Below are 15488 nucleotides of genomic sequence, written 5' to 3'. Positions count from 1 at the left end.
AATGACGTCAGTTGCCATTGTGACACGGCGGCCTGGTTCTAAACGAATGAATCCGGAGCGTGTTTCTCATCGGAGAAAATGGCTGCTAACGGAATCTCATCATTTGCAACCTCAGAATGATGGTAATTTTTTCAAATACAAATGTGGATAGACGATCGTCAGCTGTGACACTGTTTATAACCACTCTGGTTTGTTGTCATGACAGTAAAGTCACACTTCAGTACTTTATTTGTCCAAGGTTGGACTGGCATTACATTACTATTTTCCCCCGAGGGAAAAATGGTAATTTTGCCAGTACAACCAACGACGAATAATTCCTCCATACTTTCGAAATAAAGGCCTGGTATATTTGTTTAATATCCTACATTTAATATGTTACAGATCTTGATAATCTAGTTCTTGTACACCTAGTTCATCTTTTTTGAATCTGAATCAAAATATAGATAACACGCTGCGCTGACTGACCTACTTTTCCTGAAGCTACACACTCAGCGGAACATGGATTTGTGCCTGTGCCCGAGAGATTGCACTATCTATGACGTTAATGATGGAATAGTGCACTATTCCATCACTGACATCACAGAATAGTAATTTTTCTTCAGTCGGTGTGTCATTTTCAACATCATCACAAGATAGTGAGAATATGTTCAGTAAAATGATGCTATTTATACCAATCCGCATACATGATTTAATTTATGTCGGATATAATTATCAATAGTCAAAATCAAATCATCAGGATAATGCCTCTCAGCACACAAAAATGTTCTTCAAGATGCAAGTAAGGCAATTCAAGCAAGTTTTGAACCAGTATCCTGACTTGAAGGCCAGCGCTGCTCTACATCTGCACCATCAGATACTTCATTATCAATCAATCAATCAAACAATAAATTGGCCAACAGTAGTACTGTTTCCTTGACGACATATTCTAAATAACATAGATATACCATTAGGGTCAAGGGTTAGAAACTCTGGCTTCTCCATCTTTCTGTCATCCTTTCTTTTCTCACATCTAAATTAAAGTCCACACATTATATATAACATTATGCCTGGTAACCTCATCCTCATTAATAAACAGGTCCCTGCCTAACATATCATTCATTGCTCGTCACTGACCAGAGTGTCTTTGTAACCTGCCCACTCTCTGTAATACACAATACAGTCTGTATGGCATGTTAAAAATCTCAAATCATTCATTAGAGCCCATTTTTAGAGACAATAAAATCAGCATCATATATACATATATATATATAAATGTGTGAAGCATTATATATATATATATATGTATGTATTTATCTCGGTATTTGGTGGTACATAATAAACAAGGGTCAGGCTTGAATATCATATGCCACAAGTTGTGAATGATTCTTATCTATCTCAAATGAGGGAAAGACGCATGTCATATTCTGTCTTCGAGAAGTTTGTTTATCAAATTGACTGAAACTGGGTTTAACAGATATGCTTCAATCAAATATGATTAGTTAAATCAGGACAATGAACTTGAAATGTCAATGAAATATATGACTCACAGCTCAAATCTCTGAACCAGCTGGTATCTTGCACATGTTGTTTGATATAAGAGGTAAATGCTACAATGTTAAATGCCATTTTACCCTACGGCAAATATGTTCTTCCTTCGTGAACAAAAGAATGATGTCGATTTGTAAAATTCCTGATACACACATGAGCATGTACTATCTTTTGAGCACTATACTCGGAAATCTGAAATTTCACACATTATGAAGGAATAAATAATTTCAGGATATTCCAATTCCAGGTATTACAGTAGTTCATTCATGAAAGGTTTGATTCTTTACCTATGAATAGGCCCCAAAGAAAAAAAATAGCAAATTTGAATATGGTAAAACTGAAGGCAAACCTGTCAACAACAGATTAATACCTTTAAAAAGCAATAACAATTATCATTCATTTGGTCTGAGTTCGACAACTGGAAAAAATCATGAATCAATGATCAATGCGTAAACACTTTCTACCACGCATGTCCCCATCAAAATGTTATTGAATTTGGTAGTAATTTTATTTCATTGTTTCAGAATTTCCTCTTGTTTCAATGTACCTTGAAAAACATTTGCCGTGACATCAGAGATCAATATATCAAGGTCTTCACATTCCAAACTGACAACTCTACCAAAATAAATCAGTTGAAGTATCTCTAGCCTGTTTCATACAAATTTTAATGATTACGGAAACATTGCAATAAGAGAACAACGATGGAAATATTGAATGTGATTGGCTGCGGAGGCTTGTTACCATTATCGTTACCAATAGAATGAAGTTGCCATATTAGTAGGTTCTTTATGAATGTGTCTCAAGGGCCTATTACACAAAGCTTAGCAATCGTTGAAATTTTTTTTTTTTCATTTTTTCACAACTTATTGCATCGACTACAATGTGCAATTAATCCTGAAAATCAAGCGTAAGATTAATTGCCAACCTTTGTGTTACGAGACCCAGATCTTACACTTGTCCATCCTCACATTTCATCGGACTCGTTACTTCAAAATTTATGGACCTTTGCAATGCACCAAATGCAATTCTGTACAGCCATCCTCACAACCACATTTTGGGGTAGTAAAATAGACAATTCTTGAGCTTTGCAAGCTATACAATGCACCAGTACAATAAGACATGATAAAAATACTGGTAGCTCTTATGTGTTCACAATAAAATACTCCGCTGCTCAAGAGAGAGAAAAGGATGTAGACTTTGGTTTGAATTCTTCTATCTGTCCGGCTGCTGCACCTTGAAAACTCTTGCTGATGTATCCCCTGATGCAGTTACTATGGTGTTACCATCCCTAAGATAGAGAAAAGACAAGGACGGATGAATGAAAGTGAAAGAAATTAGTTTTATAAGTTGATAAACAGGGAATATATGGAATCTCAATCATCTATTCTACATATATCCTGTGAGAAATGCTATTGAGATGAGAAATACAAAATAAACCGAGTCTCAACACTGATGAATATTTGTGTAATTCACCAACAAGTGGAATGCCTCTGGCAGTCTCACCTGCATCACTCGATTCAACATAGCAGCAGTGCTGACTTTGAAAACTACTATAACTCGCACAAGATGTTAAGTGATACTTGGTTACTCTTATTTCCACGTTTTATGAACTAGACCAATGCACTTACTGAGATATGATGGTAATTAACCAAATACCCCCAATGTGGACAAAGTTCATTTACCTTACATGACCTTTTACCTTGATCATGTGACCTGAAACTTGCACAGGATATTCAGTGATACTTGATTACTCTTATGTCCAAGTTTCAAAAGTCAGATCAATAAACTTTCAAAGTTATGATGGTAATTCAACAGATACCCCCATTATGGCCAAAGTTCATTGACCTTTGAACTTGGTCGTGTGACCTAAAATGCGCACCGGATGTTAAGTGATACTTGATTACTCTTATGTCCCAGTTTTATGAACTAGACCAACATACTTTCAAAATTATGATGGTACTTCAACAAATACCCCCAATGTGGCCAAAGTTCATTTACCTTACATGACCTTTTACCTTGATCATGTGACCTGAAACTTGCACAGGATGTTCAGAGATACTTGATTACTATTATGTACAAGTTTCATGAATCAGTTTCATAAACTTTTAAAGTTATGATGATAATTCAAAAACTTAACCTTAGGTTAAAATTTGATGTTGACGCCGCTGCGCCGTCGGAAAAGCGGCGCCAATAGTCTCACTCTGCTATGCCGGTGAGACAAAAATCTTATGTATTCTTTATGCTGTATTTATTATATGTTATACTCAATTTCAACAACTAATTTATTATAATGGGGAGGTGAAGTTTGAAACATATGAGCGAGTTTGGACTTTTCTGGTGCCTGTTTCAGATATATAAGCGTTTAAACACAAGAGCTGCATTTCCAATCCTGACTGGCTGAAAATCAATTTGCGTTTGATAGGAACACTTTCTGCAACTAGCCCCTCTCCTTACATACATATAAAATAAAAACATTGTCTCCAAGCACTTTAAAGAGAAGTAATTTCCAAGTCATCCAATTCATTTACGAATATGTGCACCATCCCAATTCCCTGGGAAATATTTCGAGCATGTGGTCATCATGATGACTAATCCTATTTATAAGATCCAATTATTCTACTAAGTATGGAATGCCTAGCAGGGATACCTAGCCATAGGAAATTAATGCTGTTAGGTATTGAATCAACAACCTTTCCTTTCCAAATAAACCACTTAACCACATTTTTTCCACAACCAGACAACCACTGACCTGCTAATTGCAAGATCAAGGATCTCTCCTTGATGGCCGGTCCATGAGGCAACCTTCTCTGCTGACCGACTATCCCATAGCTTGACCATTCCATCCAGACCAGCTGTGAAGATCATTGGGGTCTCAACATCCCAGGCTAATCTAACGATGCCAGCCTGCAAATCAGTGAAGAAAGAGGAAATAAATGTGCAATGAAGTTTTGATTTACAGATTATAAACAACAAAAGTGCTTAAAATAAGAGATATTGTTTAAATGTAAAACAAGAGGAATGCCTCTGGCAATTTTTCCTGCATTACACAATTCAACATGGCAGAAGTGCTCACTTTGAAAACTAACATTAATAAATTTTTTTCAAAAACATCATTCATTAGACCTCAAATGACTTTTGACTTTGATCATGTGACCTGCAACTCATACCAGATCATCAATGATAGTTGATGACCCTTATGTTTACAATCTTCAATTAAGTACTTTAAATGACTGTGTTAAGTCAATTTAGAAGACCAGTACAACAAAGCAATCTTCTTTTAAGTAAATGTTAGAAGCTATTACGTCCAATTATGATTTCAAAAACATTTTATTTAAATCACACAGAATTATATATATCAGCTACCCTGATACTCCAACCTCATTTATAATGGCTACAATTGAAAAAAGACAGTACTCTGATTTTCCCTTCCTTTTTTTCATATTCAGTGTAAATCATAGGTAAAGCCGTAGGACACTGACAGAATGTTGGGATCAAAATGATGATAAACTTACCCCATGGTCACACTGGTGCCTTAGCTTCTGTGTGGGAATATCCCAGATACTCAACATGCCATTAAGGGAGCCCAAGGCAGCAAGGGATTGGCTTGAAAAAAAAGAAAGAAAAGAATTGTCATTAAAGAAAACACCCCTCCTGAGTTTTTTTTTCCAAATAGAAGCAAGAAATTAAAGGAATTAAGAACTCAATGAAACAAAATAATTATTTTTTGTATGCTATGATTTACTGAAGTTGTAACAAATCATGTAAAGATAGGCAACATTCATGATGGAACATATATGATAATTTTCATTTGTCCTGTGCATTCATCCCAGTTAAAATAATGCCTCATAATAATTTCATTTTGTTAGTGTCTTCATCCTACTCATGTAATTGCTATGTAATGTGAAAGTGAAAGCATCCTGAGATATCAAGCATGCATTCTCTACAGAAGATAAATTTCATTTCATCCAACATTAAGAAAAATTTACCTTGGTGAAAATCCTACTGATTCCACTGAGTTTGTTTCTCCAATATCCTCCTTGATAGCACCACCAGAAAATGTAGCAAGAACCTGCCAATAGATTTATCCAAAAGATCAAAAATTGAACTTTAATCTTTTGAAAACATTTGAAAGTCTGCAATCCAAGCTCCTACATATATATTTGTTTTGCCATATAGATGTTAGCAACTCTTATGAATGACTAGGAAAATATGAAAAAAATAGACTTTTAAAGGGAAAGTAGATCACATGGACTATGATTATTCAAGCAACAAGGCTATGTAGAGTCATGAATATGTTTGAAAATGCATGGCTTGAAACCATTAAGTAGGAAAGCCGGAACATGGTAGTCCGATCTGTAAATTTTTAAAGCCTTACAGCACCTTTTCTTTGAAAAAATATAAATAAAGTGAAATCAACTATCTTAATCTATGTCTGCATACCTTTCCTGTGTTACTATTGAGAAGTTTGGCTGTTCCATCAATTGAGCCTGATAAAGCTAAGATGTTATCATGGTTACAGTCTAATGTTGTCACATCTCCCTCATGTCCATTACCATCTAAAAAAAATCAATGTTATTTATCATTCTTAATTAACCAAACACATCTCCCAACTATTATGAATAATATCTCCACCAATATTTCTTTATACACATATTCATTTATATGGCTTTGTATATCATACACCTCCAAATGATAATAAAATAGGTTAGACAGATCAATCCATGAAAAAAAGTCTGCTGAAAGATGCCATTTGAAGAACAATTCAGAAAATGTGGAGAGTTGATGAATAACGGTTTGATGAATAGAGAGCATGCTGCTATTAATTGGTAGCAGCAAAATAATTCTAGTATTGGGGGTATTGTAGCATAGAAATTTAATCCTGCTCACAGTGGAAGTTATATAGCCTACTAATTCACTCAAAGACACAGGTTCAAAACTGAATAAATTCATTTTTTTAATAGTGTCTTCCCACGTTGACCCCTAAACAGACACGTAACTATTATTTCATGTTTTATAAAATTGAATTACACAACAAGATACACACATAAAGAATTGCATACAAGTTTCTAATGCAAAATTTGTGGTCACATTTTTTTCAAAACTCAAGCCAATCCTTCACAGACATACAGTTCAATAAAATGTAATACCGTGGAAAAAAGAAATTGAAAAAAATCCACAAATCTTACAAAATTCAAAACATCAAAGAACAGAATGCCATTCTTGCCTTTGAAATGGTGTACTGTGTTAGTTTGTTTCAAATCCCAAACCTTGACTGAACCATCTTTGTACCCTACACAACATCTCTTTCCTAAGATTTGAAGAAATATAGACAAAAGAAAGAAAAAAATAAAGCAAAATGTGATTAAAAACATTGTTAAAAACAAATTAGCCCTAAAAATGAGCGCAAAAATATGATTTTTGTTTCTCAAAATCAATCAGAAAAAAAATCAATATAGTATTTTTACCCTAATTGAGAAGACATCAAAAAAAAAGGATGAGTCATAATAATTTTTTTGATTTTTTTAAATACTAAAATACTAATTAAAACTGATATATATTTATAGTTCCTTCCTATCATTCTTCCTGTTGGATTTTGGACAGGTGGCAGCCATGCATGACATTAGTTAAAATTATGGTTGAAATATTTACTTTTGAGTACAAGTCAGAGATCATTCACTTGTTAGTTTCTTAAATATGATTTAGAAAAAAACATACACCATACTTCAATGAAAGATATATATAAACAATATATGAACAAACAATTTGAGAATGATTCTGATTACCAATCAAATGATATTTATAGTTATTGTCATTATTAGTCCAATAATGTCTTATTCCACTTTATAAGATGTATCTAAGCTTTCAATAAGTACAGCAAAATTACCATGGCTGCTGTGTGTTTCGAGGAATACGTTCCTACTAGGTCTCTATTTACCTCACCTGGGTCCGGTTTAGCATAATATGAATGAATTCTTACAAAGGAAATTAACACGTGGAGTTAAACCCAACCCATAACTCTGATCTAAAGATTAAAAAAAACATGAATCTTCTATAGGCCTACATGTAAATTTCCTCAATCCTCAAAAGAAAGAAAAAAACAACCATGAATCATGAAAAAGCAATATACCGTCTGGGAAGATTTTTCCACACGTAAGATGGCATCCATGCCCCTGCATCATCTTACAGTCACCCGATGGTATCTTCCACATCCAAACACTGCCCTCTACAGTTCCACCAAGGAGAACATTTGCACCACTATGCCATGTCAGCCACTGCAATGAAATGTTCATGAAAACTACTTATGATGAACACAATTTACATTGTATAAAGTTCTAAAGGGATTGCTTTTTAAAAATGAAAATGGATTTAATGAATAAAACAAATTTTTAAAATATTTCAATTTTGTGTTTGATGGAAATATACAGAATTGGTGTAAACAATTGGCAAGCCAGTCTTCACCTACAACCAATTAAATCTACCTTGAATAAATACTTTGACTGAGATTAAACTATATTTCCAATACTTCAAGAGAAAGAGAAGTACTTGTAAATAACATATAACAAAACAAATTAAGTATTTAATGGAAGGTTGACTTAATCGATTAAGTAAATTCATAGATATAATCTAAGCATGTGCAGGAAAAGTTCATCTAAACTTCAATCTAAAAACCCACTGGCATTCAATTCTTGAGGAATGCCTGACAGAGCAACAATTGATTCATGCAATCTGAATTCCAAACATGGAGTATCATTCATTAGAAAAGCAGTTGAATGAATGGCTTGTTGCTAGGTACCTGAAAATGTACATGCATTATTTAGATAGCCTACTCTACCGAAGCGGGCCTATTGTTTGCTCATTACACATTCCAAGATATCCTGCAAGGTTTATTTTTATAAGGGAATTATAAGCCTTCCATGAGATACTTATGTGGCTGCTCTAAGAGAACAATATTACTCCAACATGTTTGACAGTAACAGTGGAATATGAGAGGTCATTTGAACCATTAGCTAACTACGGAGTGGTCATTGCGAAATGGAGTTGGTAATTCACGACCAGTACAGATCCTATCAGCAAATTGGCATCTATCCATCAGAAGGGAAGAGTGTGCACATATTACAAACAGGTAAATCTTCACTGTGTAACTATAGAAACTACTATGTTAATTGTCTGAAAAAATACCTGATGTACTTTGATAAGGTACATTTATTTCATCATATATAAGGAGTACATTTATTACAATAATTCACCCCAATCTAATATTCCTATTAGCTCTTAATGTGCCATTCGCTGTAATCAGCGAGTGCCATATTTTTTCAAGGAGTCTATATGTTATTGTTTTATTCATAAAAAAGGAATCACTCCTGAGACAATAATGTTAAACCTCTTGTCCATAAGCTGAACTGAACAATGGAATCAATCATGCATGTAATGCACTCCTCAAAATTCAATAGGCATAACAATAGCTGTATGACAATTGCACGAAAATGTGTCAATTGCACTCCAGTGGATGCACAGATATGTGTTCATGGCACGTTAAGGGTTAGTGATGATGATGATGTCGACAATGATATTGATATGATGATGATTGTGATGATGACAAGAAGAAGAACAAGACAAAGAACAACAAGTTATAAAGTGCTCGTTACTGTCGGATATGACACACACCATACTCCACAATCATTACCACAGCTTTCCCAAAGATGCCCATTATAAAGCCTTTAAGCATTTGAATGTATTAATTCCCTCCAAGGATAAATATTTCTTTTTTACACTTAACCACATTATACTAATTAAAACTTTCTCTAAGCTCAAGAACAATAAAAGATGATGGAACAAACCTCTAAATCTGAGCATTCATACGTCCAGATCTCATCTTTGTCTGCTAGCTTCCAAACTTTGATGACACCACTCATATCACCTGTAGCGACTAGTTCACCATCATAGCTGAAACAAACACAAGTCACAGAGTCATTGTGACCTAAGTAAGAAATAAAAAGAAATCATGCAAATTATTGTTAGTCACTGTAGATTTCATCATCAACTGCATTCAATGAATAGAAAATATTACTGCATGAAGGCAAAGGCCTACAGTAGTACTCAAGAGTTAGTGAACCCCCACCACAAACTGCAATCTTTTATGCTAAGTGTTGAATGTAGACAACAACACTGCAATGTTCTGCAAGCACAGAGAACCTGACTTCACAATTAAATATCCAAAACATGGCAGAACTTGAACACTTCAAATATGTTCATTTTCTGGTGGAGTTCACTAACATTTGAGCACCACTGTACATCGAAAAATGAACTTATTTTTTTTTTTAAATAGGCAGTTTTACATATTACCTACTCCAGCAGGTTGGTCCCTCAAATAGATTATTAGAGATTGGGAGTTACAGAATTAAGCAACCAACGGCCTAACTACGATTCTTACCAGTGCATTCTAAAACTGATTCTCCTGTGGTGGTATTCCAGATATAGGCCTTGTCATCCTCCCCTCCAGTGACAGCCAAACATCCACCAGCAGGATGGATGTCGCAACAGAAAACAGCACCTAATAAACACAAATAAAATGATAATTATTACTGAACGGATGTATCATAACATGTGACACATAAAATACAATAGATTCCCAAGCGTTTTAAAGCACCAGGCATCCTAACCAAAACAGTTATCATATATTTCACTTCATTCTGATCATTTTGGTTCTTAAAAATGGGCTAAACATTAGCCTTATAGTGTAAAGATACCATCCCAAAAGTTTCAAAGTATCATATCTAAAGGAACTAATTTAAAACTTTGGAGATGTTAACTAAAGTTTGAAAATAACTGGGGTTTGGTTTCATTGGCTGTGTGTATACAGTGAATCTGTGCACTCAACACATTAACAATAGATGAACACATGACCAACATGTACATACAGTGTGCTCGAGGTATACACTGAATGTACAGTGCAGCGGTTCTCAAAATCAGGCTGACAAATTGCTTCTTGTATCTAAATTAAAGGTTTTCATCGTATATAGTGGTCTGCTTCAGGGTTTTTGAGGACAAATACAGGCACTCATAAACATGTTTCATCTCAGTTTGAGAATTTTTTAAATCAGCTTCTCACAAAGTTCAATGATCCCTTTAATGTATCCTATGCTTGTACTGATCAAGCTGCATGTAAAAGTTGCACATTGATTCAGTCATTCAGAGGTCCATTGTTTCAGCCTTCAGTCATGTTCATCAGATCCAGAACGAGACATTAGATTTCCTTCCAAGACATGAACAAATCACACTTGATTGATACACATCTTTCACAAACAAAATGGCTGCATAATCACATAACATATACAATACATGCTTTGATACAAACTCTGTGCATTCCATCTTTACATTCCTTTCTGCAATATACAACAGGATGATTACCTAGACCATTCACAAATAATGCTTTCTCACCTGAATGACTCTCAAAGCGAGTGATGGCATCATCCCTGGGAGCTTCTGCAGCCATAGCTCCTTCTTCATCGACCCCTCTTCCTTCATCGTCATCGCCTTCATCTTCCAACTCATCGTAATCATAGAAATCCATATCATCCATCTCATTTGCTATGTTATCTTTGCATAGAAAGCATGAGAGCACATTAATTAGTGAAATTAAACAATTTGGGAAAACATAAAAGGCATCAATGAATTTAGGGAAAAAATTACTTTGAATATGAAATATAAGAATTTAATAGGTCACTGTGCACTTAAAAGCAATTACAATGACATACACCTTTGATATCTTGAAAACCCTCTGATCTCATAAAATAGTTCATTTCAATATTTTATGTTTTGAGGGCAATGATGAAATCTATTAAAGACTAACAAATTCTGAAGAAAATAAGGAATTCAAAAATCTAAAACAATAGTTTAAGTGTTGTTTAATCAAGTGTCACAAAGCTAGTGGTATTCACCTGCAGGGATGTCATTGTCATCATCATAAAGCTCTATCCCTTCATCCAGATCAGAGTCCTGTCCATCATTACCATTTGGATCCATCCTCTTACTGTTCTGACAAGAATGAGAAGAAAAAGTGAAGAATAATAATGAAAGCTTATTTACAATTCCCTTTTGCTTTGGTTTCAGTGATTTCATTATTATTCTAGATCAAATGATGAAGAAACAAACAATAACTCCTTGTTGGGCTTTATTACACCATTGCATTAAAGAGGAAGTTCGCCCTTAAGAAAAGTTTGAAGTAAAACTGGCAATTTTAAGTTTTGGATTTGTGACGTTATAAACGAGCAGTTTCCCCATAAGTTATACTATAGAAAATGCATAAATTTCAATGAAATGATTTGTCTATTGATATAACTGAAGGTACAATAAAAATCATTTTCAATTTGAAAATGACATTTCATTGATTTTTTTACCATAAGATATGTTGGAAAGCTGCTCACATATGGTGTCACAAATCAAATACTTCAAATTCTAATAACTTATTTCATTCTTTGATGGATATTCCTTTGGCAGTTCTCTTATCATATTTTCAAGAAACTTTTTGCCAAAACCCACAAAGTTACCTTCTTCACCTTCCTCCCTTCCTTTTTTCCTTTTCTCTTCTCTTTTTCCCTTCTTTTTGGGGACATTGGGGGGAGACCACCCCCACCGCCCCCTGACTATGCGCATGGTCCTAGGTCAGCATAAAGACTTTAAAATGCCTATTTTTAGCCACTAGCCCACAGAGTATAGCCTATAGGATCGACCAATATGCTACATATGCAGTAAAAATGTTAAAAACTTGACTCCACTCTCAGGCCACCCATGGTTTCAAATCATCTCGCGTGTGAAGGATATGCACCTGGTACACGCGAATCTTTCACACCTTTTTAGCTCAAATAACTATGACTTTACATCATAGCTAAGAATTCTAATTGTGCTATGACACTTACCGAACCATATGGATCGTTGTTTTTTTTAATAAAATAAAAGCATTTTTTCGTGATCTTCACGTAGATGCCTCTGGATCAGCGTGGATATCAATTTTTGCCTAAAGAGAAGAGGGCGCGCGATACGATTCACAAGCCGGTTTGTTTACGGTTCTGCAGCTTGTACTGCTAGCTGCATTCTAGGCGATCAGCATTATTTTCTTGCTCGTTCAATCCACTTTCTTCATCATCTTGTCAAAAGATGGCGTACTTTACCTATAAGTATACACATGAGATGCAACCTGTTGATTTTTGGTACAATTTCCTAATATGCGCCGACGACTTGAATAGAGAATGTTCGATAGGAAAAATTGAATTCCGATTGTTGTTTGCGTAATTTCCACCGCAGTATTAAGGATAACTAAGGATGGATTGAATGGTTGATATTTGGAGGTAAGCGATAAAAACACTTTTATAAATACATGTAGGCCCCTAATTCCTTTTTAAAATGAACTCAAAATACGAATGTACAATTACAAGATTAACTTACATAGTGGAGAAATATTGAAAGGTTTGGTGTGTTTTATTCCCTCACATTCGTGTGATGAAATGAATGAAAACGTCGAAGTCCACTATGAAATCACATGTGTTGTGCGAGGTTAGTATTACTAACCTCGCATGTTGTGTGAGTGCTCTAATTCTCAGGCAGCCGACAAATTGCTCCTCCGAGTCAATTATTCAGATCTAGGCCTAGTCTAATTCCTAATGTTATCTTTATCTTCACAGTATTCTAAACAAAAAACTATTTTACAATCTTAACCCTATGCCCTTCCAGATAATAAGTCCGGGGCAAATTATTATATGGTAGTGGATCGAGCGCTAATGCAGTTTCGCACCGGCCGGTTACCAGCATACCTCATCACCAATATTTGTTCCCGAATGTCATGACAAGTCTCTCAGTCACATTTCAATGTCAATATATCCACCACTTTTCAAAATATCGTGATCGGGAATGGCTGTATTTCGGCTTCGATCTCAACATTGTTGATCGACACGGCGTAGACATCGCTTCGCAGATCGCTTGGATTCACCGTGCACCGTAATGTTGATATGAATTGAAGTTAGCAACCAAATCATGCGAAAATGTGGCGAACACACTGCCAGCATGCCGCATGCGAATCTATGTTCGCATGATTTGGTTGCTAACTTCAGTTCATATCAACATTACGGTGCACGGTGAATCCAAGCGATCCGCAAAGCGATGTCAATCAACGACGTTGAGATCGAAGCCGAAATACAGCCATTCCTGATCACAATATTTTGAAAAGTGGTGGATATATTGACAGTGAAATGTGACTGAGCTGAGAGACTTGTCATGACATTTGGTAACAAGTAGTGAAGTACCTAGGCCTATTGGTGATTAGGTGTGCTGGTATTAACTGGTAATCGGCAGGTGCGAAACTGCATTAGCGCCGTGGATCGTATTACCGAACACTTTTCATGAATTTGATCATATCAAACACATTATTCCAATAAAATTCACCAAACTTTCACCATAGATACACAAATACCTACAAAATATAAATATGCAGAAATTTTGCCGAAATTGTTTTTCATTTTTACGACATCAGCTTCCAATCGGACCCCTCTTCGCAAGTGAAATATTTTGGTCACTTGAAAAGGTATCGTATTACCGAACGTGTGTTTTCTATGGGAAAAGTTGGGAAAATAACCAAGTCACTCATGAGCTATTTTGACCATATTTTATTGTTTTGAGGATATAAAGACTTCGAAATTGTGTTTTTGATAATTTTTCATCATTTTTCTATTTAAGTTCCTTTTGGAAAGAAGTTGCAAAGGTTTGAGCGTACCGTACCGTATTTGACTATTTTCTGACGCATATATGATGCGCGCGTTCGGTAATACAAGGCCGGTTGGTAATACAATCACTTACTATACTACTACAAGTAGGAGCGTTAACCGTCGGCGTCGCCGTGTCACCTCTAAATTCTAATTTCAGTGCTTATCTTTCCATCAAAAAAGGCCACATGTGGGGCTACACAAAAAAAATATAAGGCAAGTGATTTCATAAATGAATGAAATTACGATCCAACTACCAATTGCTATAAATATTTGATTGCACTGGATACAACTTAAGAAATTCAAATGTGCTCACTCACCACCTTATCCTCTATCTAGGCCTAAATCGATATTTGATCGGGAAATTAAAGTGATTCACATTCACTTTAAAATCTGAAGAAACTTAGATGTACATGTACGCGGTACGGTATATGTGAAGATGAAATAGAGGAAGTCTTATAAAAATTATTGCTTTGGGGGCATTTTATATATTTTTTTTAATCATGAAAATGTTGTGATATCGGTATAAATGGCTATTGTAATACGAAAATAAATGTTATTCTTCTGGCATAGGCCTACATCTTTTTTCACTCTGACATCATTGGGTATGTCAGTTCAAGGGGTGGTGGTGCATGGGGCCCGGTGGTGGGGGTGACTCCTAGTTGATGGTGATCACGAGAAGTTGGGGTTATCTGGGGAATTGCTACAGAATGCTTGCACATTAATCAATTTTTATTATTGCAGTATTGAATTTGCAATTTTTATGGTTAATCGTAAAATGGTTGGATTTTTTTTCTCGTGGAGTGGTTCATTATCAACAACATGATTTCTGTCGATCTGAAATAATGATTTTCTTGCAGCGCGCTAATAATTTTGTTAAGGGGTGCAAGCCACAATCACAATTTCAGACTGAAATCATGTGATTGGTATTTTCTATATAAATGTACAACATTCGGGGTTGTTGGGGTGGACCACGGAAATAAACTGAGATTTATGACAAGGAACATTCACTGAGTACTGCAGTATTGAAGTTTCTATTGATTGCAATTTTTCTGGTTCGTCGTGAAATGGTTGGACAGTTCGATTTTTTCGTGGAGTAATTTATAATTTTATTTAATAGTGGACCTATTAGAGATGGACATTCTACGCTATTATTTTTTTTATCGAACAAGATCCGCCGCCTTGTGATTATGTGCATCTTGTATGATG

The 15488-nt window shown here is 35.2% G+C and overlaps 1 protein-coding gene across 2 annotated transcripts; it reads right to left on the bottom strand.

The window, feature by feature from the left end:
- Positions 1–766: 766 nt before the first annotated feature.
- LOC121425994 (angio-associated migratory cell protein-like) lies at positions 767–14706 on the bottom strand. 2 transcript variants are annotated; one of them, XM_041622132.1, is made up of 12 exons: positions 14600–14706; positions 11466–11562; positions 10966–11124; positions 9959–10078; positions 9366–9505; positions 7655–7799; positions 6752–6835; positions 5968–6083; positions 5514–5596; positions 5040–5130; positions 4277–4431; positions 767–2815 (listed from the first exon to the last, which is right to left on the bottom strand). In XM_041622132.1, the coding sequence occupies exons 2-12, from the start codon at positions 11548–11550 to the stop codon at positions 2740–2742; spliced, it is 1254 nt and encodes a 417-aa protein (XP_041478066.1). In that variant the 5' UTR covers positions 11551–11562; positions 14600–14706; the 3' UTR covers positions 767–2739. The 2 variants fall into 2 exon arrangements, with proteins under 2 accessions (XP_041478066.1, XP_041478059.1); XM_041622125.1 differs by having other exon boundaries at positions 11466–11557.
- Positions 14707–15488: the final 782 nt, after the last annotated feature.

This window comes from Lytechinus variegatus, chromosome 1 (assembly GCF_018143015.1).
Source record: "Lytechinus variegatus isolate NC3 chromosome 1, Lvar_3.0, whole genome shotgun sequence".
NCBI classification, from domain to species: domain Eukaryota; kingdom Metazoa; phylum Echinodermata; class Echinoidea; order Temnopleuroida; family Toxopneustidae; genus Lytechinus; species Lytechinus variegatus.
This window is presented reverse-complemented; position numbering and strand designations above follow the sequence as displayed.

What these genes read in the sequence shown, in the direction of transcription:
- LOC121425994 (XM_041622132.1), bottom strand. Translation starts at nt 11,550, where the DNA reads ATGGATCCAAATGGTAATGATGGACAGGACTCTGATCTGGATGAAGGG. An exon ending in TCAATAGTAACACAGGAAAG is followed by an intron (nt 5,597 to 5,967) that starts GTATGCAGACAT and finishes ATCTATTGGCAG; the next exon opens with GTTCTTGCTACATTTTCTGG. An exon ending in TCAGTAGGATTTTCACCAAG is followed by an intron (nt 5,131 to 5,513) that starts GTAAATTTTTCT and finishes TTTTTTTTCAAG; the next exon opens with CCAATCCCTTGCTGCCTTGG.